Source organism: Bos mutus, chromosome X, assembly GCF_027580195.1.
Source record: "Bos mutus isolate GX-2022 chromosome X, NWIPB_WYAK_1.1, whole genome shotgun sequence".
In the NCBI taxonomy this organism is placed as follows: Eukaryota; Metazoa; Chordata; class Mammalia; order Artiodactyla; family Bovidae; genus Bos; species Bos mutus.
Window position 1 is genome coordinate 32,908,769 of NC_091646.1, and position 25,242 is coordinate 32,934,010.

Consider the following 25,242-nt stretch of genomic DNA (forward strand, 5'->3'; position numbering starts at 1 on the left):
ATCTGGATTTTGGAAATTTGCTCAGGCTGTCACATGAAGTTGTTCTGTCCTTTTTATTGCTGATTACTGCTCTTTTGAGGGAATATATCACAATGTATACTTTTTCACTGCCACATTAACCTTTGACTTGTTTCCAGGGGTTAATATAAATACACCTGCTGTGAACATTCCTGTACAAGTGTTTGTGTGGCCATCCGCTTTCATTTATCTTAGCTGCATATTCGATGAGTGAAATCGCTGGATCATGTGAAAATGCACATTTAACTTTATAAGACACTATGAACAGATTTCTGGAATGATTATACCATTTTGTACTCTCATCAGCAATGCATGAAAGTGCCAGTTGCAACACATACTGGGTATGTGATGTTGCTAGACAGAGGATGAGATGGTTGGATGGCATCACTGACTCATTGGACATGAGTTTGGGTAAACTCCAGGAGTTGGTGATGGACAGGGAGGCCTGGCATGCTGCAGTTCATGGGGTCTCAAAGAGTCAGACACGACTGAGTGACTGAACTGAACTGAAGTAGTTTAGTTATTTTAATGACTATGTGCTGATATCTTACTGTATGTTTAATTTTACATTTCTCTGATACTAAAGATACTGAGCATCTTTACATTTGTGATTGACCATTCCTGTATATTATTTAATAACATAATGATGCAAATATTTAGCCCGTTTTTACATTGGGTTGTCTTATTATTGTTGAGTTTTGAGAATTCTTTATATATTCTGGATACAAGTACACTTGTTTTCAAAATTTTCTCACAGCACAAAGATTTTCATTTTGATGAATTCCAATTTATCTATTTTTTTCTGCTAGTTGCTTGTGTTCTTGGTATCATATCTAAAAAGCTATTACCAAATCCAAAGTCACAGAGATTTATACCAGTGCTTTCTTCTAAGAGTTTTATAGTTTTAGCTCTTATATTGAGTTATTTGAGTTAATTTTTGTGGATAGTTTAAGTAAGGGATCCAAGCCTGTGGTTGTGCAGTGTGACTGATCCTGAAGTAGAGGCCCAGATGATCAGTAGCCTGGTATCTAAATGAACCATTGGCCATTTATCTGTTAATATTGGACTATTTAAAAATTAGTGTTGAGATAATTGTACTTAATATGTTGTGCTTGTATTATAGCATGCAGGTTGAGGTATAGTGAATCACACAGTCTGTGTATAAAACTGAATGGAGAAAACGATTTATTTAGTATCTAGATTTCTTTTGTTTTATAGGCAGTCACATGTATTTACCAGGAAAAAGTTGATAGAATTTTATTTTGATGATACCATTTTATAGTCCAGATTATTTTGATACTGATTAACAGGATAAGCTGACTCTGAACATATCCTGACAACCTCTGCCAAGACTTGAAATAAACATCTGGGAAATTCAGTTTTATATTATCTATTCCTGCAGCTGCTCAACTTCTTCTAAGCAAAGGTCAGGGAATATAATAGGTTTTCCGATGGATTTTAGATAAAATGTGAAAGAACAGTTCACGTCAAGGACATTGTTGTGAAATATATTTGGCAAGATTTATATATCAAAGCCCAAGGGAAATACACAAACAAAACCCCACATAAGTTAGGAAAGAGTAAAACCTGTGAACCTGGGAACATTTTGTCACTTACTGTGCAGATTATGCTGAATCGGAGTTATAAATCACATCCAAGTTGACTAGGGCCTAGGCCTTCTGTTTTCTCTGTTGCACAACCTTGTTCTTTTATCTAGCTTTTGATTTTTCCCTTTTCCCTCAGAGAGAGAAAAAAATTGTTTCTGTGTACTGGTGATCCTGTTCCTTCTCTGGTCTTCCAAGCTCTTAATCTAGTAAACACTTTTTATGTCTTAGATTTTCATTTTAGTCAGAAATATTAAAGTGAAAGCACTGTGCTAGTGTGTAGCAAAATACCTATCTCTGGACATAGATCTGAGTCTTGTTAGAAATCACTGGCAACTTCAGAGAAACTGGGTAAGACAGACTCAGCAGAATCAAGGAGATGGACTAGGCAGAGGAGAAGGGAACAAACTCGAGGGAGGAGTTGATGACTGTGCCTCAAGGTTGCCAGGAGATGGGACAAATCAACTCAAGTTTCAATGACTAAAAGCCCTGTAGGTCTATGCCAAAGCTAGTGCCATGGAAATTTCCAGGGGTGGATGAAATTAGAGCACATTGAAATATTAATTAGTGTCACAGATTGAGTTCCCTAGAAGCAGACTGTGAGATAGAGATTGTCCTGTAGGAATGTTATTTAGAGTTGTCTTGGGATCAATACCCGAGGAAGCAGGAGTGGGCAGAGGGAGAAACTGGGCCGCCGTGCAGGCCAGCCCTCCACGGAACTCTGGAGCTCAGCTGACCCTTCTGAGTTGTCCCGGTTGGGCCAAGGCCACCAGGCCCCTGTATCTCCGTAATGATCAGCCATTCAGTTCAGTCACTCAGTCATGGCCAACTCTTTGCGACCCCATGAACCACAGCACACCAGGCCTCCCTGCCAGTCACCAACTCCCAGAGTTTACCCAAACTCATGTCCATTGAGTCAGTGATGCCATCCAACCATCTCATCTTCTGTCATCCCCTTCTCATCCTGCCCTCAATCTTTCCCAGCATCAGGGTCTTTTCAAATGAGTCAGCTCTTCGCATCAGGCAGCCAAAGTGTTGGAGTTTCAGCTTCAACATCAGTCCTTCCAATGAACACCCAGGACTGATCTCCTTTAGGATGGACTGGTTGGATCTCCTTGCTGTCCAAGGGACTCTCAAGAGTCTTCTCCAACACCACAGTTCAAAAGCATCAGTTCTTTGGCGCTCAGCTTTCTTTATGGTCCAACTCTCACATCCATACATGACTACCGGAAAAACCACAGCCTTGACTAGATGGACCTTTGTTGACAAAGTAATGTCTCTGCTTTTTAATATACTGTCTACGTTGGTCATAACTTTCCTTCTAAGGAGTAAGCGTCTTTTAATTTCATGGTTGCAGTCACCATCTGCAGTGATTTTGGAGCCCAAAAAACAAACTCAGCCACCGGTTCCACTGAACCCTGACTATCCTGGGAGGGGGTGTGGCCTGCTCTGAAGAGGGGCGAGGCCTGCTCCAGAAAGGGGTGCAGTCTGCTCTGGGGTGGGTGTGGCCTCCCTGGGAAGGGCCCGTGGGCTGCTATGGGGAGGGGACGTCCAGGCCACTGTAGGCGGGGCATCGGCTTCTAGAAGAGACCTGAGCTCTAGGCGGGGGCGAGGGTGGGGGTGGGCCTCCAGCAGCACCCAGAGCCCAGGTGGCCGGGTTCGAGCACTTTCCGGGCCATTCCCCACCCCCGCAACCTCGTCTCCATCACGGCCCCCACCCACTCACCCTCCATGTCCTCACGTGTATCGGGGGCAACTGCTCCAGGTCCCAGGGGCCGCTGCACTGTGCCCCTCAGCTGTGGGGGCTGCCCAGGGGTGTGACCCAGTCCTGCCCGCCTCCCGGGGGGCGGTACCCACCTCCTCTTCTTGGCGGTTCCCCGTGGGCTCCTCTGGCGCGCCGCTCCTTGGGTAAGGTAGTCCCAGGTACCCAAGGGGCGCCCCTGGCTTCTCAGTCAGTGAGACCCCTGTGTTTAGCTGCAAGGACCTTCTGGAATCGCTGAGCCCAAACAGAGCTGCAGGCGGGGACGGGCAGCACAGACTCCCCGGGTGGGTCACAGGGGAAAAGAGATTTGTTTGCTGTCATTCTTTGGTTCCTAAATCCCTGTGTTCTCATTGGGGCCCCAAAAGCATCTCTGAATCAGTGCATATCTGGCACCTTGGAGGCTGACCCTCTAGCTTCGTGGAGCTTTAGGTAGAGAGGTCCTCCAATTCCTTTCTCTGTCTGGCAGTTTCTGGATGGGGTCAGATTAGATCAGATCAGATTAGTCGTTCAGTCGTGTCCGACTTTGCGACCCCATGAATCGCAGCACGCCAGGCCTCCCTGTCCATCACCAACTCCCGGAGTTCACTCAGACTCATGTCCATCGAGTCAGTGATGCCATCCAGCCATCTCATTCTCTGTCGTCCCCTTCTCCTCTTGCCCCCAATCCCTCCCAGCATCTGGATGGGGTGGCATCCGATAAATCCAATGAATGCCATGGTCGTGGGCTCACTGCATCACCTCCTTTGCTGTACACTGGTCCCAATCTGTTAGGATGTCATATGGGATCCTGAATCAGTGAATCAAACCCTCGGTGAGTCCTCAGGTGCCTGTGCTAGCTGAGACCCAGCAGGCAGGAAAGCTAACATATCCCTGGAATACATGTCTCTTCCCACCAGAATGAAGCGCCAGCCCTGCTAGGATGGAAGGGATTTAAGGCAATCATTTTGCCACCAAATATTTGGCTAGTGTGCATGATGGACCAACTGGGAATTCAGCAGTGGTTTCTCTTGCTGGTGGGTTGGATTTTTGGAGGTGACACTAGTTAAATGAGCCTGCAGTTCAGTTCACTTCAGTTGTTCAGTAGTGTCCGACTCTTTGTGACACCAGGAACCGCAGCACGCCAGGCCTCCCTGTCCATCACCAACTCCTGGAGTTTACTCAAACTCATGTCCATTGAGTCGGTGATGACACCAACCATCTCATCCTGTCATCCCCTTCTCCCCCTGCCTTCAATCTTCCCAGCATCAGTGTCTTTTCAAATGAGTCAGCTCTTCAGTGTCTTTTCAAATGAGTCAGCTCTTCGCATCAGGTGGCCAAAGTATTGGAGTTTCAGCTTCAACATCAGTCCTTCCAATGAATATTCAGGACTGATTTCCTTTAGGATGGACTGGTTGTATCTCCTTGCAGTCCAAGGGACTCTCAAAATTCTTCAACACCACAGTTCAAAAGCATCAGTTCTTCGGTGCTCAGCTTTGTTTATAGTCCAACAATCACATCCATACATGACTACTAGAAAAACCATAGCTTTGACTAGATGGACCTTTATTGGCAAAATAATGTCTCTGTTTTTTAATATGCTGTCTAACTTGGTCATAACTTTTCTTCCAAGGAGTAAGCTTCTTTTTAATTCATGGCTGCAGCCTTAGTCAGTAGGAAACTTTGCTTTTGGGACCATTCACTAATTCTCTCCATAGCCACTTAGCTTATATCTTGACAGCACAGAGATGACATGTGTCAAGGCTGGCTAATGGTAACAGTCAGTCATGTTGTCTATGTTATTCTTTTATGCTTCTTCCACAATAGATACTGTCTGAGGCATGAACATAGGACATGCAGGTCTTTTTATTTTGCACCCACTGACTAATATGCTTTGGCTCCAGACATTAGTGTCCCTGACTTTCCACTCCTTTTCCTTCTAGGCTCCTGAACAGACAGTCAAGCTATCTGCTGCTGTCCATCAGTCTCAATATATTTGGCTGTTTCTCTTTCTGTTCAAAGTGAAGAAGCAACAACTTTAGCCAAACTGTGGCCCATTAGGGGATATTCCTTCTCCACTCTCTGTTAAGTCCAACCCTGAGTGGGGCTGTAATACAGCGTCAGTCCATTTTTGGCTTGCCCCTGGGTATCAAGCTGTGTGTGTGTGTGTGATCAGTCGCTTCAGTCGTGTCTGACTCTACGACTCCATGGACTGTAGCCCGCCAGGCTCCTCTGTCCATGGGATTCTTCAGGTCAGAATCCTGGCATGGGTTGCCATTTCCTCCACCAGGGTATCTTCCCAACCCAGGGATCGAACCCGGATCTCCTGCTTTGCGGGCAGGTTCTTTACCATTGAGCTACCTGGGAAGCCCCACAGCAAGCTGACCCATCTGGAAATAAAGCTCAGAGTTTTTTCTCCCCTTAGCAGCTGGTTTCCAGGGATCCCTGACATGGCTGTAAGTGTAACGTGAGGTACCAGCGACCGTGTAGCAGGACTAGATGAGATGGGCTGTTGAGGATCCGCTCATTCGGCTGCAATCCATGCAGGTCTCCACTCCGTGCTCCGTGAATCAGCTGATTTTACTGGAAGGGCTTCTTTATCAGCATGCTGGCTTCAGGCCCTCAGCCAGCGCAGAGTCATCTGTCCCGGCCTTGGGCTGGCCAAGCTGCTCGCTGGGCATGTGCTTTCTGGGGCGATCTGGAAAGCCTGGGATGGACTGAGTTGCAAGGCTCTCTGGGATGGGAGGGAGGCGGAGAGTCACTTATCTTTTAATTCACTAGATCGCATTTGAAAAGGGCCAGAAGAATGGTCTCCTAGATCCCCTGATGGCACCTCTCAATGACATCTTTATTCAAAGTTCAAGATGAGGTCTTCCTTCCTTCCTCCTCTTGGCCTCCTCAGTCAGCCTCCCTGAAAGAGGTCCGCGCACACTTGGGAAGATCATTTGCAGTCAATCTTGATGCTTGACCCCTGCAAGGCTTCAGAGGTCTTCCTCTGCGCCTCTGCATCACTTGGCCACTTTCTCTTGTGCTTCCGACCGTCTTGACTTTACGTGGAGGAAGGGAAATGTTAAGTGCACGCTCCCATGTTCAGGCTCAGCCAAACCCTTCCGTTTTCTGAAGAGGCGTCTACCTCACTTCCTTGGCTGATCCTTCCTCCTCGGTCTTGACCCCATCTCGGGCTCATGGAGCATCCTTCTGTGAGTGGCTGTCCCATGTGTCTGTCTGGGTCTACCCCTTTTCTTGCCACTCTTCCCTGCCCTTCCATTCGTGTTGTCATATGACTCAGCAATTCTAGTTCTGAGTATGGACTCAAAATAATTGAAGGCAGAGTCTTGAGCTGTTTGTACACCCATGTTCATAGTAGCATTATTCTCAATAAGTAAAACACGGAAGCAACCCAAATATCCATCAATGAATGAATACATTAAAAAAAAACCTGATATATACATCAAATGGAATAGTACTGAGGCTTGAAAAAGAAGAGAATTATTACACCTACTGCAAAATAATTGAACACTGAAGAGTTTCTGCTCAGTGAAATCAACCGGTCACAAAAAGACAAATACTGTGTGATTCCACTTGCATGAGGTGCTTACAGTAGTGAACTCTATAGAAACAGAAAGTAGACTAATGGTTTCAGGACCTGGAGGAAGTGGGCACTGAGGAGTTAGACTTTCAGTTTTGCAAGGTAAAAAGAGTTATGCAGAAGGGTGGTGGGGATGGTTATCGTTACTTTAATAAAATTAATATACTTAGTACTAATGGAATGTATACTTAACAATGTTTAAGATAGTAAATACTATGTTTTGTATGTTTTACTGCAACAAAAAGTTGGGAAAAGTTTACAATCCCTGTAGGTCAGTGATTTTCCAATTTAGCAACTTTTACCATTTTAGATTGCATTTGCCTTTTCTACATCAGTATTCCCACTAAAACCTTTCTAAGAAAACAAACAAACAAAAAAATTTCTTATGAGAATAAATTATTCTCTGGTGTGGCTACTCCTCAAAGGAATGCTGAAATTTTTGTTTTAGCATAAGGTTGAGAAAGAAGTAAGTAATAAATGTGAGATGCCTTGTTATTTATTTCACTGCATGGTAATCCCAAGTATAGTGTGCCTATCACTCCAAGTATACCAATACCCACAATCAGAAGCTGCCACTCTTTTTAGCAATTTATCTTTATTGTTGTCCTTTGTACCATTCTCAATCTCTCGTATATCCTGTTTTGCAAAAACCCCTGAGGGGCAATAAGACAAGAAACAACACCCACTCTACATTTATTTATATACCTTTAAAGCCTCTCTTTTTGCATATTTCTAGCATGTGTCCTGGGATGGTACAGTGGCATGCAGTACATGGTTTATAAGTGAATGAATATACATTTGCAGGGGGTAAGTGCTCAATTTTTTTGACTCTCCACATGAAAGCTTTCTGTCAAGGCAAGAGCCTTGTTTTCTCCATATAAATCTTTATAACTCAAATGTTCATGCCTCTTGCCTACACTTCCTTGGCTTGTTGAAAGATTACCAATTGGTAAAAACATGATGACAGACAAGAATTAGGTGGTCAGAGCATAAACCAGGAAGAGAGCCTTCTATGGCATGTAAAAAACTGCAAAACTACTCCATGGGGTAAAAAAATCGGCACATGAAAATCAGTGAGTAGACATAATCACCTACAACCATTTTGTATTTTCTGCCAGTTTGGCTGGGGCTTTCTTTGCTATGATTCACCATAGTCCTTTTGATTACTCAAACTAGACTGGGCCCGAGGACATGTAAACCTAACTTGTCAGATAGGGAGACAGGAAACAGTTGGGTATCAGCCTTAACCTAAAAGAGTTTTAATAATTGAGGCAAAGAATAACATTTGGGGAACATTAACATAATTATCTTTTGGGGGGATGTTAGTTCTAAAAGGTCTTGTAGGTCTTCATAGAACTGTTCAACTTCAGCTTCTTCAGCGTTACTGGTTGGGGCATAGACTTGGATTACTGTGATATTGAATGCTTTGCTTGGAAATGAACAGAGATCATTCTGTCGTTTTTGAGATTGCATCCAAGTACTGCATTCCAGACTCTTTTGTTGACCATGATGGCTACTCCATTTCTTCTAAGGGATTCCTGCCCGCAGTAGTAGATAAAATGGCCATCTGAGTTAAATTCATCCATTCCAGTCCATTTTAGTTTGCTGATTCCTAGAATGTCGATGTTCACTCTTGCCATCTCCTGTTTGACCACTTCCAATTTGCCTTGATTCATGGACCTGACATTCCAGGTTCCTATGCAATATTGCTCTTTACAGCATCAGACCTTGCTTCTATCACCAGTCACATCCACAGCTGGGTATTGTTTTTGCTTTGGCTCCATCCCTTCATTCTTTGTGGAGTTATTTCTCCACTGATTTCCAGTAGCATATTGGGCACCTACTGACCTGGGGAGTTCCTCTTTCAGTATCCTATCATTTTGCCTTTTCATACTGTTCATGGAGTTCTCAAGGCAAGAATACTGAAGTGGTTTGCCATTCCCTTCTCCAGTGGACCACATTCTGTCAGCCCTCTCCACCATGACCCGCCTGTCTTGGGTGGCCCCACAGTGCATGGCTTAGTTTCATTGAGTTGAAGACTCTACACATGGACATCACCAGATGGGCAACACTGAAATCAGACTGATTATATTCTGTGCAGCCAAACATGGAGAAGCTTTATACAGTCAGCAAAAACAAGACCGGGAGCTGACTGTGGCTCAGATCATGAACTCCTTATTGCCAAATTCAGACTTAAGTTGAAGAAAGTAGGGAAAACCACTAGACCATTCAGGTATGACCTAAATCAAATTCCTTATGATTATACAGTGGAAGTGAGAAATAGATTTAAGGAACTAGATCTGATAGATAGAGTGCCTGATGAACTATGGACGGAGGTTCGTGACATTGTACAGGAGACAGGGATCAAGACCATCCCCATGGAAAAGAAATGCAAAAAAGCAAAATGGTTGTCTGGGGAGGCCTTACAAATAGCTGTGAAAAGAAGAGAAGCGAAAAGCAAAGGAGAAAAGGAAAGATACAAGCATCTGAATGCAGAGTTCCAAAGAATAGCAAGAAGAGATAAGAAAGCCTTCCTCAGCGATCAGTGCAAAGAAATAGAGGAAAACAACAGAATGGGAAAGACTAGAGATCTCTGCAAGAAATTTAGAGATACCAAGGAAACATTTCATGCAAAGATGGGCTCGATAAAGGACAGAAATGGTATGGACCTAACAGAAGCAGAAGATATTGAGAAGAGGTGGCAAGAATACACAGAAGAACTGTACAAAACAGATCTTCACGACCCAGATAAACACGATGATATGATCACTCACATAGAGCCAGACATCCTGGAATGTGAAGTTAAGTGGGCCTTAGAAAGCATCACTAAGAACAAAGCTAGTGGAGGTGATGGAATTCCAGTTGAGCTATTTCAAATCCTGAAAGATGATGCTGTGAAAGTGCTGCACTCAATATGTCAGCAAATTTGGAAAACTCAGCAGTGGCCACAGGACTGGAAAAGGTCAGTTTTCATTCCAATCCCAAAGAAAGGCAATGCCAACGAATGCTCAATCTACTGCACAATTGCACTCATCTCATATGCTAGTAAAGTAATGCTTAAAATTCTCCAAGCCAGGCTTCAGCAATACGTGAACCATGAACTCCCAGACATTCAAGCTGATTTTAGAAAAGGCAGAGGAACCAGAGATCAAATTGCCAACATCTGCTGGATCATTGAAAAAGCAAGAGAGTTCCAGAAAAACATCTATTTCTGCTTTATTGACTATGCAAAAGCCTTTGACTGTGTGGATCACCACAAACTATGGAAAATTCTGAAAGAGATGGGAATACCAGACCACCTGACAGGCCTCTTGAGCAACCTACATGCAGGTCAGAAAGCAACAGTTAGAACTGGACATGGAACAACAGACTGGTTCCAAATAGGAAAAGGAGTACGTCAAGGCTGTATACTGTCACCCTGCTTATTTAACTTATATGCAGAGTACATCATGAGAAACGCTGGGCTTGAAGAAGCACAAGCTGGAATCAAGATTTCCGGGAGAAATATCAATAACCTCAGATATGCAGATGACATCACCCTTATGGCAGAATGTGAAGAGGAACTAAAAAGCCTCTTGATGAAAGTGAAAGAGGAGAGTGAAAAAGTTGGTTTAAAGCTCAACATTCAGAAGACTAAGATCATGGCATCCCATCACTTCATGGGAAATAGATGGGGAAACAGTGGAAATAGTGTCAAACTTTATTTTGGGGGGCTCCAAAATCACTGCAGATGGTGACTGCAGCCTTGAAATTAAAAGACACTCCTTGGAAGGAAAGTTATGACCAACCTAGACAGCATATTCAAAACCAGAGACTTTACTTTGCCAACAAAGGTCCGTCTAGTCAAGGCTATGGTTTTTCCAGTGGTCATGTATGGATGTGAGAGTTGGACTGTGAAGAAAGCTGAGCGCCAAAGAATTGATGCTTTTGAACTGTGGTGTTGGAGAATACTCTTGAGAGTCCCTTGGACTGCAAGGAGATCCAACCAGTCCATTCTAAAGGAGACCAGTCCTGGGTGTTCTTTGGAAGGAGTGATGCTAAAGCTGAAACTCCAGTACTTTGGCCACCTCATGCGAAGAGTTGACTCATTGGAAAAGACTCTGATGCTCGGAGGGATTGGGGGCAGGAGGAGAAGGGGATGACAAAGGTGAGATGGCTGGATGGCATCACCGACTTGATGGACGTGAGTTTGATTGAACTCCGGGAGTTGGTGATGGACAGGGAGGCCTGGCATGCTGCAATTCATGGGGTCGCAAAGAGTCAGACATGACTGAGTGACTGAATTGAACATAATTATGAAATGTCTGATTCAGTAGCTGATCCATGTGTAAATGGATGTGGGGTGTGTGTGTGTGTGTGTGTGTGTGTGTGTGTGTGTGCGCGTGTGCGCGCGCGCGCACACACATGCGCATGCTCAGTAGTGTCCAACTCTGCAAACCCATGTACTGTAGCTCACCAGGCTCCTCTGTCTATGGAATTTTCCAGACAAGAATACTGGAGAGGGTTGCCATTTCCTTCTCCAAGAGATCTTCCCAACCCAGAAATCGAACTCATGTCTCTTGTGTCTCCTGCATTGGTAGGTGAATTCTTTACCACTGAACCACCTTGGATAATTGGTGGTATCTGGTAATTTTAGGTATATACTGAAAAAATTGAATTCAAGGTACTTAGATGAAAGTTGTAGTATTTTTTAGAGATAAAATTGAAGGATGTTATAGTTATTGTTTTGGCAAAGGGTTTTTTGGCTGGTAGTGTATGAGTATTGATTTTATGCTTTTTCTTATTGTATGGCACTTAATGTGTCAGATGACTTTTGAAAACAGTGTTTTGATTTGATGGTGGTGGTGGTTTCGTTGCTAAGTCATGTCCGACTCTTGTGACCCCATGGACTGTAGCCCGCCAGGCTCCACTGTCCATGGGATTTTCCAGGGAAGATTACTTGAGTGGATTTCCATTTCCTTCTCCAGGGGATCTTCCTGACCCAGGAATTGAACCCGGGTCTCCTGCATTGCAGGCAGATTCTTTACCAACTACGCTATGAGGAAAGATTTGCTCTTTGATTTGATAGATGTTATGAATTGTCTGGGCTTCGCTGGTAGCACAGCTGGTAAAGAATCTGCCAGTAGTGCAGGAGTCCCAGTTTGATTCCTGAGTCAAGAAGATCCACTGGAGAAGGGATAGGCTACCCTCTCTAGTATTCTTGGGCTTCCCTGTTGGCTCATCTGGTAAAGAATCTGCCTGTAGTGTCGGAGACCTGGGTTCGATCCCTGGGTTGGGAAGATCCCCTGGAGAAGGGAACAGCTACCCACTCCAGTATTCTGGCCTGGAGAATTCCAGCGACAGCCTGTCCTGGTCTGTCCAGGCGTCTATAACAAAATACCATAGACTAGGTGGCTTATAAACAATAGACATTTATTTCTTACAGTCTGGAAGCCAGACATCCAAGATCAGAGTGCCAACTGATTTGGTGTCTGGTAACAGCCCTCTTGCTGGTTCAGAGATGCCATTTTTTGTTGTAACTTACATGGTTACAAGAGGTGAGATATCTCTCTTGGGGGTCCTTTATAAGGGCACTAATCCCATTTGCGAGGGTTCTGCACAGAAACATTCAGTCTCTAGCAGGGATCCAGATACCATTTCCAGTCTGCCTTGTTTATGGTAGAGGAGAGTGGGATGGAAGCATGACTTCCAGCTATTTTTCCAAGCATGTTCAGAGAAGGGTCAACCAAAATGAATGACTTTTTCTCTTCACACAGGTTTCCTCCCAGAGTGCCCAAACCTTTTCCATTCAACACCTCAGTCATGTACAGAAAGACTGTGTTTGTAGAGTTCACGGATCAACTTTTCAACATCGCCAAGCCCAGGCCACCATGGATGGGTAATGTAAACAAGATTGACTCTTGTGAAACTGGGTGTCTTGTTTCCTTGCAAGAATTACCCAGCCTTGGACTGCAGTTTTTTAAGAGGGCAGCTGCCAAAGAAAATATCTTCTTGGTCAGCCTTCCCTTATTACCACCTCTTGGGGAAATACACTGACCAAATGGTCTCAGTCTTCTTGCCTGGATCTCCTCCTGTGTTTAGATGTTCAAGTGCCCTTTATCTTGGACCTGGGTTCATTTTCTTTTTTTCTCCCTGCTTTCAATTCCTAGTTGGTCTTATCCATGCTCATGGCTTTAAAAGATCATATATGCCAGTAACCCCCGAGTTTATATCTTCAGTTCAGACTGCTTGTTTGATACCTCCACTTAGATGTCAAATAAGCATGTGAAAGTGAAAGTTGCTCAGTCATGCCCGACTCTTGGTGACCCCCATGGACTATACAGTCCATGGGATTCACCAGGCCAGAACACTGGAGTGGGTAGCCTTTCCCTACTCCAGGGGAATCTTCCCAACCCAGGGATTGAACCCAGGTCTCCCACATTGCAGGCAGGTTCTTTAACAGCTAAGCCACCAGGGAAGCCCAAATAAGCATGTAACAAGGTGTTAAGATTTCCTGTCTTAGAATTATTTCTGAGAATTATAGCTGACAAGTAGTCCCAAATTCTAAAGAAAGATAACAGCCCACCTATTCAAGACTTGTTCAGATAGTGCTCCAAATTGGTTCAGCAACCTTTAGGCCATCATATACCTTCAAGTTTTATAAAAGAAGGCTAGGAACTTATGAAAAACTTTAGGTTTGAGGATTTCCTGTGAAAGCATTTTTGGTATTTTGTATATATCCCCACGGAGAGGAAGGATCTCCCCTCCCCACCATGTCAAGCTGCAGTGAGGGAGGCTTTAGCAGAAACGTTTAGAAAACTTGAGAGAATTTTTGGCACTTGGAGGATACTGATTCGTGCCTCATTTTTATCTGGAAAAAACTTTCAAGGCCAAAGTCTTGCGGAGTTTCCCCTATGGCATCAGAAGGAGAGTGGGATATGGCAGAAGCTGACTGCACCGCCACTGTTAGGTGTGAGACCAGGAAGATTATTGGACAAAACTTGCCTCAAGAAGACCCTGCCTGAGAGGACTTTTTGCCAGGGCTAGGTGATCCCATCAGAGAAGATCTGTGTGATTGCACTCTCAGAAGCACAAAATGAGAGGAGAGATAAAGTGAAAACTGGACAGGGCATATCACAGGACAGGGGGAAATGGAGTAGGATGTCACCATACTGAGAGGGAGAGAGTTCTCAAAGAACTCACATAAGTTCTCTAAGAAAGAAAGATGTAGAAATTTGGCCTATGCCACATGCAGGGGGTACCAAAGCCACATTATCGCTAAACGACCAAGAAAAATCTTATAATTATGCCTTTTTTCCACTCCTGTCCTAAGCTCCAACCTTAGAAAGTCCAGAGGCAGTAAGGTGATTGGGGAGGGAAGGCGAGAAAGCAGTGAACCTGCTAACCAAATATCTTTTTCTCCCCATTACTGATTTCTGAGTCTATTTCAGAGCTGAACTGGAGGAGGGGGGAATCCCTGAATCGCAGGGAACATCAAAAGTTTGCTATGAGGCCAGACTGGACTTCTTAGTACCTACGATAATACTGTTAATATGTGAAGGTTACCTGGGGGAAAATTGGGATTGCTCAAAATGCGAGAAAGGGAAATTCTACATACAATTAAAAACTATGAAAAAGAAACCTGTTTCATATTTTCATCCCACTAAATCCAGTCCATTCAGTAAAGCCATTTGTAGGCCTCACGCTGTGGTTCATGGGGTCACAAAGAGTCAGACACGACTGAGCAACTGAACTGAACTGTACTTTGTATAGACTTCCCTGGTGGCTCAGACAGTAAAGCGTCTGCTACAATGCGGGAGACCTGGGTTCAATCCCTCGGTTGGGAAGATCTCCTGGAGAAGGAAATGGCAACCCACTCCAGTATTCTTGCCTGGAAAATCCCATGGACAGAGGAGCCTGGTAGGCTACAGTCCATGGGGTTGTAAAGAGTTGGACACGACTGAGCGACTTCACTTTCACTTATATCTAGTATGACTGTCTGTAAGTCATCAATTTCCTCCAAATTTTCTGTGCCATGGCCTGATGACCACTCAGTTGCACAAATCAAAATCACAGGAGTCATGCCTGGTTCCGATGTCTTTCATGCTTCCCTCCCACCCCATCTTCAACATGCAACTTATGAGCAAGTCTTGTTGACTTGCTGACCTAAAATAGACTACCAGATGTCTCTCCAGAAAAAATGGGTTTCTTGAGGATCAGCAGAGGATGGCAGTTTGGTGTCTGAAACCACAGCAAGTTGCAAACAAGTCCTCAAATAACAAGAAGAGAAGAGCACCGTTCGCAGAGGGGTAAAGGAACTTGGAAGGGCTCAGGAAAACAGAGAGTCCACGGCTGCTCATTGATTGAGTCCTTGCCAACAATGATGAGGAATTTTTTCCTCCTTGGGCTCTGCTATTGTTACAGGGCATGAGAGTTCCCCTTCTGGTCTCAAATTCTATTTAACTGATGTTTCTTTTTATTAATATTTTTATTAATATTATAAATATTCATTCAAAATATTATTATTTTGAATGTCTTCCTCCAAAACAAGTCTCCAATCCATTTCTTCTTCTAAATTCCTGTAACCTCCATAGTCTTACATGTTATATTCCCTGCCTGCCTCTATAACCTTCTTTTCTGCTATCTTCTATCTCATTCACTTTGCTTCAGCCACAGGTTACTTTGCTATCTTTAAAGTATCTTCTGGTTGCTGCCTCATCATTTTCTAGTATGCCACCATGGTTTACAGCATTTATAACAACCTAAAGTTTTCCTGTTTATTTACATATTTAATAGCTTCCCTCATGGCTCAGTTGGTAAAGAATCCGCCTGCAATGCAGGAGGCCCAGGTTCAATTCCTGGGTTGGGAAGATCCCATGGAGGAGGGCTAGGCTACCCACTCCAGTGTTCTTGGGCTTCCCTGGTGGCTCAGCTGGGAAAGAATCTGCCTGCAATGCGGGAGACCTGGGTTCGATCCCTGGGTTGGGAATATCCCCTGGAGAAGGGAAAGGCTACCCACTCCAGTATTCTGGCCTGGAGAATTCCATGGATACAGTCCATGGGGTCACAAAGAGTCAGACATGACTGAGCGACATTCAATTTTACTAATGTCTCTCTAATTTGATCTCTATGGCCTATCTTCTTAATTACTTCTTGTCTAGTGCCTAGGATGGTTTATAGAATATAGTAGGAACCCAATTATTAGTTGAATGAATCAATGCATTGAATGCATTGCCGGAAATCTGTCCTCAGAACAACCGTAAGGCTGGGCTGGTTATAGAAGTTAATGTATTCATTTGGCTACTACTTTTTATCAGTAATCTGAAGGACTTGCTTCTCTCCTGTGACTTTGACCATCATTTTTGTGGTAACAGATTTTTTGGAGTGCTACCTTCCAAATGGTGCTTCCCTGATGGCTCAATGGTAAAGAATCAGCCTGCCAATGTAGCAGATGTGGGTTCCATCCCTGGCTCAGGAAGATCCCCTGGAGAAGGAAATGGCAACCCACTCCAGTATTCTTACCTGGGAAATCCTATGGACAGAGGAGCCTGGCAGGCTATAGTCCATGGGGTCGCAAAAGAGTCGGACATGACTTACCAGCTAAACATCCTTCCAAATGACATTGCAGGTCTGCTGGGTCCAACTATCCAGGCTGAGGTTTATGACACCGTGGTCATTACATTTAAGAATATGGCTTCTCATCCTGTTAGTCTTCATGCTATTGGCGTATCCTACTGGAAATCTTCTGAAGGTGAGTCAAATGCCCTCCTATGGTTCAGTCATACTATGGACAGAAGAGTAGTGAGTATAAGGTCATACAGCTAATGAAGGGTGGAGTCAGGATTCAAACCTAGGCCCATTGCATGAAGTCAAGAACATTGTTATTTTGGTCTTATCCCAAAGCTTGTCTCTGTCCTCTGTTATCCCTTGGGGAAATAGGCCACAGATCCTAAAATCCCACTTTATCTGCCTTCTTATGCCGAGAAAACTTCCTAGGGAAGATCAAGGCCATTGGTGTAGCAATGAAAGTGAATTCTCCTTCTCCTTCCTTAGATTCAGATTTTTCAGACATTTCCTTTCCCTCCCCTTCTTCCAGTTGCTAAAATATGAATGTCACCATGTGGTTAGGGCCAACTAGCTGAAGCACAAGCTGACCTCATTACAACAAAGAAAAAAAAAAAAAAAACCTGTTTGGCCACAATTCCCATAGTGCAAGAAGGAATGAAAGGGAATATCACAGTGGACCCTGATATTGCCCAGATGGACTATGACATATACAGATCAAGAAGTTTCAAGCAAATCATCAGTACATTATTGGAGCACATGTCCTGTACTGTATGGTCTGACTATGCTTCGATGTTGACTAAGTTCTCATGCAAAAGTGAAGAGTACTACCTTTCTCGGTTGCACTCCTGAGGTCAGGGCAGACGTGGACTGAGGGAAGGTGAAAGATAGGAGCAGGCATGGATATAGAGGAAAAGGCATCCCAGGTTCTGCCCCATGCCTAACAGGCTATTTCCATGAGGCTTATCTACTTGAAGGTGTCCAGAACTAATCTAGGCGCATTTTAGAGAGACCAGGGTTCCCCCAGTTCTGCACCTAGGAGCTCAGTATAGAGATGACTGTTTTGTACCCTAAGCCTTGTGAGTTCTAGGAAAATAATCTATCTAATCTGTCATACATACAACAGTCCAGGAACAACACAGTGAGTCAGTGGCCTAATGCCCATGTGATTTATAGTCCTATCACAAGCCTGTGTGTTTATATGTTATCATCCACAAATTCTTGGCCTCCTTAGATTAGCCTAGGGGCCCCAGCATGTAAGGTAAATCCATGATGATGGTAAGTATAACTTTGCATGCTTATTGACCTTTCTGATATCCTTTAATAAACTATCTGATCAACTGTTTAAGTGCTTTTCCTGTTACAAAGACAATGATTTGTTTATCTTTTTCTGATTGATTTGTAGAGTTAGTTTATATATTCTGAATACAAATCCTCTGACACATAGAAATATTTACATATCTTCTTCCAGTCTGTAGCTTGAATTTTCACTCTTTTGATAATTTTTTTTGGTAAAGTTCTTAAAGTTAGTGAAGCATGAAAGTTCAAACATTAATGAAACACACAAAAAAGGTATCACATATTTTCCTTGTATGTTAGACTTTGGGTCCTGTTTAAGACATTTGCCTACCCCCAAGTCATGAAGGATTTCTTCCATGCTTTCCTCTAGAAGTTCTATTATTTTGCCTTTCATGCCAAAGTCTATAACCCATCACAAATGAATTTTTGTGTATGGTTTTCCGATAGCATTTTAAAACAGTTTTATTGAGGTTTAAATTACATACCACAAAATTCAGTCATTTAAAGTAGTTTGATGACTTTGACTCAATTCAGACAGTCATAGGGCCACCAACACCAACCGTGTCAAGAAGTTCTGGTCTTGCTGTTCAAGCCCCATTCCCACCCCCAGCCCCAGGCAACCACTGAGCTGCTTTGTAAGCCTGTCATGTTAATCTCCCAAACCAAAACTCTGGGAAATTGTATTTCAGTTCAGCAAATGGCCATCCCTTCCTCCAGAGCAGGAGGAGTACATTTCCCTACCATATTAGTATTGGACATGACCACGTGACTTTTTCTAGCTAATAGAATCTAAAAGCATAAGATGTATGTCAGGACAGCTAATTCCCATGGAATGTCTGTCAAAGGAGCCAGAAGGAGAGTTAAAAGCAGATCCAGGGAAATTTCAAGTTTGGTCTTGAGCTGAAAAGGGAAACCCGGTGCTAGAGAAATTCTTTTAAATTATTTTCTGGACAAGTAGGGTTCTAACACCACCCTAGGCTGTAAGTAAGGCCACACAATGAGGCTATGAAAGACAGCATGGGGACAGACAAGTTAACAGGTGCCGACCCGAAGCTGCTGAGGTGAAGGAAAAAGCAACTGAAAGCACGAGAGAGTGCAGTGCAGTAGCCTCTGAAGCACAGCATTTGGCCTGTGGTTGAGTACTCATGCCCAGGGGTCACTGAGCTGGGGTGTCTGAGCAGGTCAGGCTCTGGGGCCCTTGACCATGCCTGGGGCAAGGCTGATACAGCTGCAGGGGGGTGAATAGAGGGCTTTCCAGAACATTCTCGAATGTTCCCAACAGTGTTGTTCGGAATGTAACAGAAGATGGCAATTGCACAAAATGCATTCTGCTCAGAGTATTTGCAGGTGGCTGGTATAGAAGCTCAAGTAAGACTCTGAAGACAGAGGTTTCCCAAAGGAAACATACCTGAGTAGACATGGCAACTTTCAAGGCTATGCACAATGCTTTTGCCCAGGCACCACTTCACTTGGTCTGGACAAATCACCTTTGTCTTCACCGAAGGACAGACCTTGTTGTGAGCAACCTGAGTCAAATCCAAGATCTCAGGTTCCAGCTGTCAACATTCTCCTATTTTGCCAGCCGTCACTCTTTCCCTCCCCACTCCAAGAATTCTTCATTCTCCTTGGGATCCACAGGTTCCTGGCCTCCTTGATTTCTATTCTACTCTCTTGGCTAAACTGCTACCCTGGTGAAATCTGTTCTCCATCTCTTCTACTAGCAACCAAGCAAATGGCTATAGTTGAAATAAACCTTGCACCTCGCCTTAAGCGGTGCCTTACCACTGCCCAGATATCCTCCCAATCCACTCACTGTCCTCATCAAGACAGATGCAGTTTTCACACACTCTTGACCTCTCATTAACCCCTCATCCCTCTCCCAACTATACTATTAGGTAAGAGGGGATTCTTTTGCTAATGAAATATTTCAAACAAACAAAAAAAGGTACAGGAAATAATAGAGCCAACAAACATGTACCCATTAGCTCACTTTGAAAGTGACAGTCATTCAGTCATGTCCTACTCTTTGCAACCCCATGGACGATAAAGTCCATGGAATTCTCCAGACCAGAATACTGGAGCGGGTAGCCTTTCAGTTCTCCAGGGGAATCTTCCCAACCCAGGGATCGAACCCAGGTCTCCCACATTGCAGGTGGATCCTTTACCAGCTGAGCTACCAGGGAAGCCTGAGAATACTGGAGTGGGCAGCCTACCCTTTCTCCAGCGATCTTCCTGACTCAGGAATCAAACCGGGGTCTCCTGCATTGCAGGCGGATTCTTTACCCACCGTGCTCTGAAGGAAGCCCTAGCTCACTTTGGCAAATCCTTTTTGAAAACTTTTTCTTTTGTATGGCAGTATAACTGATTAACAAACAATGCTGCAATAGTTTCAGGGGGACAGAGAAGGAACTCAGCCATACAGATACATGTATCCATGCTCCTCCAAACTGCCCTCCCATCCAGACTGCACTTTGGCAAATCTTAACATTTTGCTGTCTTTGCCTACTGTATTTTAAGAAATTAAACAGAAGACACAGTTGAAGCCCCCTTTTTACCCCTCCGTGATCCCCTCTCTTCCTATCCAAATGTTTTCACTATTCAGAATTTGCTACCAACCCACAATCACACAGAGACATGACGACATTCTCCATCCCGAAGTGCAGCTCATGTTTTTCTAAATGTCCACCAGGGTCTGCTAAGTACCAGTATTGGTCCCCTGTTGCTTCTGGATGAAGCCAATTGTCCCTAATGCCCAGTGGAGGGATACCCATTTATAAGGGAGGCTGCTTTTGTAGTGAGTCAATGCAGGGGTCTCCTGTGCTCTGTTAGAGAGGTCCCTCTATTAGATGTATAGCTATTGTGGGGTAAGATGGAGTATAAATGAAGAACACCCTGAATGCCTTGAATGCTCTGGAGTCCTAGAGACCATTATGAATTCAAGAAACCAAGGTGAGTTGTTAGAAAAATAGTTCAATAACAGTGTAAGTGTTATGGTCAGTGCCTTTGAATATTTTCTACTTCTGTCCAATGAAATGACCTAGAACCAATAACACTGCTTTAAGAATGAACACATATAGTGCTCATTGTAGAATAAAGATATCAGATAATTCAGAGGTCAATTTTAACTTCACTAAGAATGAGAGAGCAAGAAAATATCTGTTAAAAAAATCTCTGCATCTCACCCTTCCCTGACCCTCACCAGTGCTTACTAAAGAGTCTGAAACAAAGCACATACCCAATGTTTGTCTACTGAATTGAACTGACTTGAATTAGGTAAAAAGATGGAATAATGGAAGCAGTATTATTGTTACAATCTGAAGTTCTCACAGAACCACTCAACCACTCACATTTGCCCTAGTGGTCATCAACTCCTCTGAAATACATAAGGCGGCTTCTCTTCATTTATAGCTGCTGCTGTTTAGTATTCCAAATTGTTTCAGAAAAGTTGCTTCTTGCATAGAGTCTACTGGTGACAATAAATTTGATGCCTCCTCGAGTGGGCAATGGGCGTAGAAAGGACAACTTTATCCCTCCTTGATTTAGGTGCTGCATATGAGGATGAAACCAGCCAAAGGGAGAAGGAAGATGACAAAGTCATTCCTGGTAAAAGTCATACCTACGTCTGGCACATCCTGAAAGAAAATGGTCCAACAGCCTCTGACCCACCATGTCTCACCTACTCATATCTTTCTCATGTGGACCTGGTGAAAGACGTGAACTCAGGTCTCATTGGAGCCCTGCTAATTTGTAGGGAAGGTAAGTATAAGAAAAAGTAGGAAGTACAAACATCTGTGTCGATTCATAAAAAATGGTGCTTCACTCTTTAATCTGAAAGAGGTTTCTTTTGCTTCGAATCATGGCCATGGAAAGGAGAATAGTCTCTGAGATGAATAGAACCCCATGGTAGGATCTATGCATCCCATATAGCCACTATGCACTCTAATGGCCAACAAAAGCCAAATTCTAGAATTAGGTATCTCTTCTCTTCCCTGGTGGCTCAGACAGTCAAGAGTCAGCATACAATGCTGGAGACCTGGATTCAATCCCTGGGTTGGGAAGATCCCCTGGAGAAGGAAATGGCAACCCACTCCAGTATTCTCGCCTGGAGAATTCCATGGTCAGAGGAGCCTGGAAAGCTACAGTCCGTGGGTTCACAAAGAGTCGGACACAACTGAGTGACTTCACTTTCACTTTCTCTTCTTCTGCTTTATGCTTCACATATCCTATGGGCTTTCTCAGTAGTCCTTTATACAAATTTTGCATCAGGTTCCTTGAAACCTCCATGAAGGTAAATAGTACATCTAAGTGTGTGACTAATGCTCAAAATTCTCCAAGCCAGGCTTCAGCAATACGTGAACCATGAACTCCCAGACATTCAAGCTGATTTTAGAAAAGGCAGAGGAACCAGAGATCAAATTGCCAACATCCGCTGGATCATCGAAAAAGCAAGAGAGTTCCAGAAAAACATCTATTTCTGCTTTATTGACTATGCCAAAGCCTTTGACTGTGTGGATCACAATAAACTGTGGAAAATTCTGAAAGAGATGGGAATACCAGACCACATGACCTGCCTCTTGAGAAACCTCTATGCAGGTCAGGAAGCAACAGTTAGAACTGGACATGGACCAACAGACTGGTTCCAAATAGGAAAAGGAGTACGTCAAGGCTGGATATTGTCACGCTGCTTATTTAACTTATATGCAGAGTACATCATGAGAAATGCTGGACTGGAAGAAGCACAATCTGGAATCAAGATTGCTGGGAGAAATATCAATAACCTCAGATATGCAGATGACACCACCCTTATGGCAGAAAGTGAAGAGGAACTAAAAGGCCTCTTGATGAAAATGAAAGAGGAGAGTGAAAAAGTTGGTTTAAAGCTCAACATTCAGAAAGCTAAGATCATGGGATCTGGTCCCATCACTTCATGGGAAATAGATGGGAAACAGTGGAAACAGTGTCAGACTTTATTTTGGGGGGGCTCCAAAATCACTGCAGATGGTGATTGCAGTCATGAAATTAAAAGATGCTTACTCCCAAATCATCCCCCATCCCTCTCCCACAAAACATGTATAGTATCATATAAGAAACGAATCACCAGTCCAGGTTCAATGCAGGATACAGGAAGCTTGGGGCTGGTGCACTGGGATGACCCAGAGGGATGGTATGGGGAGGGAGGTGGGAGGGGGGTTCAAAACAGGGAACACGTGTACACCCATGGCAGATGCATGTTGCTGTATGGCAAAACCAATACAATATTCTAAAGTAAAATAATAATAATATAATAAAATAAATAAAAATAAAAGACGCTTACTCCTTGGAAGGAAAGTTATGACCAACCTAGATAGCATATTCAAAAGCAGAGACATTACTTTTTTTGCCAACAAAGGTCCGTCTAGTCAAGGCTATGGTTTTTCCAGTAGTCATGTATGGATGTGAGTGTTGGATTGTGAAGAAAGCTGAGCGCTAAAGAATTGATGCTTTTGAACTATAGTGTTGAGAAGACTCTTTTTTTTTTAATATAAATTTATTTATTTTTGAGAGTCCCTTGGACTGCAAGGCGATCCAACCAGTCCATTCTAAAGGAAATCAGTCCTGGGTGTTCTTTGTAAGGAATGATGCTGAAGCTGAAGCTCCAGTACTTTGGCCACCTCATGCGAAGAGTTGACTCATTGGAAAAGACCCTGATGCTGCGAGGGATTGGGGGCAGGAGTAGAAGGGGACGACAGAGGATGAGATGGCTGGATGGCATCATCGACTCAGTGGATGTGAGTTTGAGTGAACTCCGGGAGTTGGTGATGGACAGGGAGGCCTGGTGTGCTGCAATTCATGGGGTCACAAAGATTCGGACACGACTGAGCAACTGAACTGAACTGAACTGAATGGTGTATAGTCCATTTCGGGAGGTTAGTTTGTCATCTGTAACCCCAAAGCAAAAATCTGAGAAAAGCAAGAATTTATACATGCTTATAAGTTCTTATGTTAAAAATCATAGTCATTTAAATTAAACCTTTTGTTTTATTTATTTTTTTATAGTCATTTGGAGTTTATTCTTTTTTTTTTTTTTTTTCCTCCTAGGAGCATGGCCCCTGCTTTTATTTTTGTTTCTTTTTTAAATATAAATTTGTTTATTTTAATTGTAGGCTAATTACTTTACAATATTGTATTGGTTTTGCCATACATCAATATGAATCTGCCACAGGTGTACACGTGTTTCCCATCCTGAACCCGCCTCTCACCTCCCTCCCCATACCATCCCTCTGGGTCATCCCAGTGTACCAGCCCCAAGCACACTGTAACATGCATCGAACCTGGACTGGCGATTCGTTTCATATATGATATTATACATCTTTCAATGCCATTCTCCCAAATCATCCCACCCTCGCCCTCTCCCACAGAGTCCAAAAGACTGTTATATACATCTGTGTCTCTTTTGCTGTCCCACATACAGGGTTATCGTTACCATCTTTCTAAATTCCATATATATGCACTAGTATACTGTATTGGTGTTTTTCTTTCTGGCTTACTTCACTCTGTATAATAGGCTCCACTTTCATCCACCTCATTAGAACTGATTCAAATGTATTCTTTTTAATGGCTGAGTAATACTCCATTGTGTATATGTGCCACAGCTTTCTTATCCATTCATCTGCTGATGGACATCTAGGTTGCTCCCATGGCCTGGCTATTATAAACAGTGCTGTGATGAACATTGGGGTATATGTGTCTCTTTCAATTCTGGTTTCCTCATTGTGTATGCCCAGCAGTGGGATTGCTGCATCATATGGCACTTCTATGTCCAGTTTTTTAAGGAATCTCCACACTGTTCTCCATAGTGGCTGTACTAGTTTGCATTCCCACCAACAGTGTAAGAGGGTTCCCTTTTCTCCACACCCTCTCCAGCATTTCTTGCTTGTAGACTTTTGGAGAGCAGCCATTCTGACTGGCGTGAAATGGTACCTCATAGTGGTTTTGATTTGCATTTCTCTGATAATGAGTGATGATGAGCATCTTTTCATATGTTTGTTAGCCATCTGTATGTCTTCTTTGGAGAAATGTCTGTTTAGTTCTTTGGCCCATTTTTTGATTGGGTCGTTTATTTTTCTGGAATTGAGCTGCAGGAGTTGCTTGTATATTTTTGAGATTAGTTGTTTGTCAGTTGCTTCATTTGCTATTATTTTCTCCCATTCTGAAGGCTGTCTTTTCACCTTGCTTATAGTTTCCTTTGTTGTGCAGAAGCTTTTAATTTTAATTAGGTCCCATTTGTTTATTTTTGCTTTTATTTCCAATATTCTGGGAGGTGGGTCATAGAGGATCCTGCTGTGATGTATGTCGGAGAGTGTTTTGCCTATGTTCTCCTCTAGGAGTTTTATGGTTTCTGGTCTTATGTTTAGATCTTTAATCCATTCGAGTTTATTTTTGTGTATGGTGTTAGACAGTGTTCTAGTTTT

The 25,242-nt window shown here is 43.4% G+C and overlaps 1 protein-coding gene across 2 annotated transcripts in view; it reads left to right on the forward strand.

Annotated features, from left to right (window-relative positions):
* F8 (coagulation factor VIII) overlaps positions 1 to 25,242 on the forward strand; it is a 142,382-nt gene that overhangs the window by 7,404 nt on the left and 109,736 nt on the right. For both annotated transcript variants that reach the window (XM_070366172.1, XM_070366173.1), the window contains exons 3-5: positions 12,706 to 12,827; positions 16,557 to 16,679; positions 21,335 to 21,547. In XM_070366172.1, coding sequence (XP_070222273.1) covers positions 12,706 to 12,827; positions 16,557 to 16,679; positions 21,335 to 21,547 — 458 coding nt within the window. The remainder of the gene's footprint in view (positions 1 to 12,705; positions 12,828 to 16,556; positions 16,680 to 21,334; positions 21,548 to 25,242) is intronic.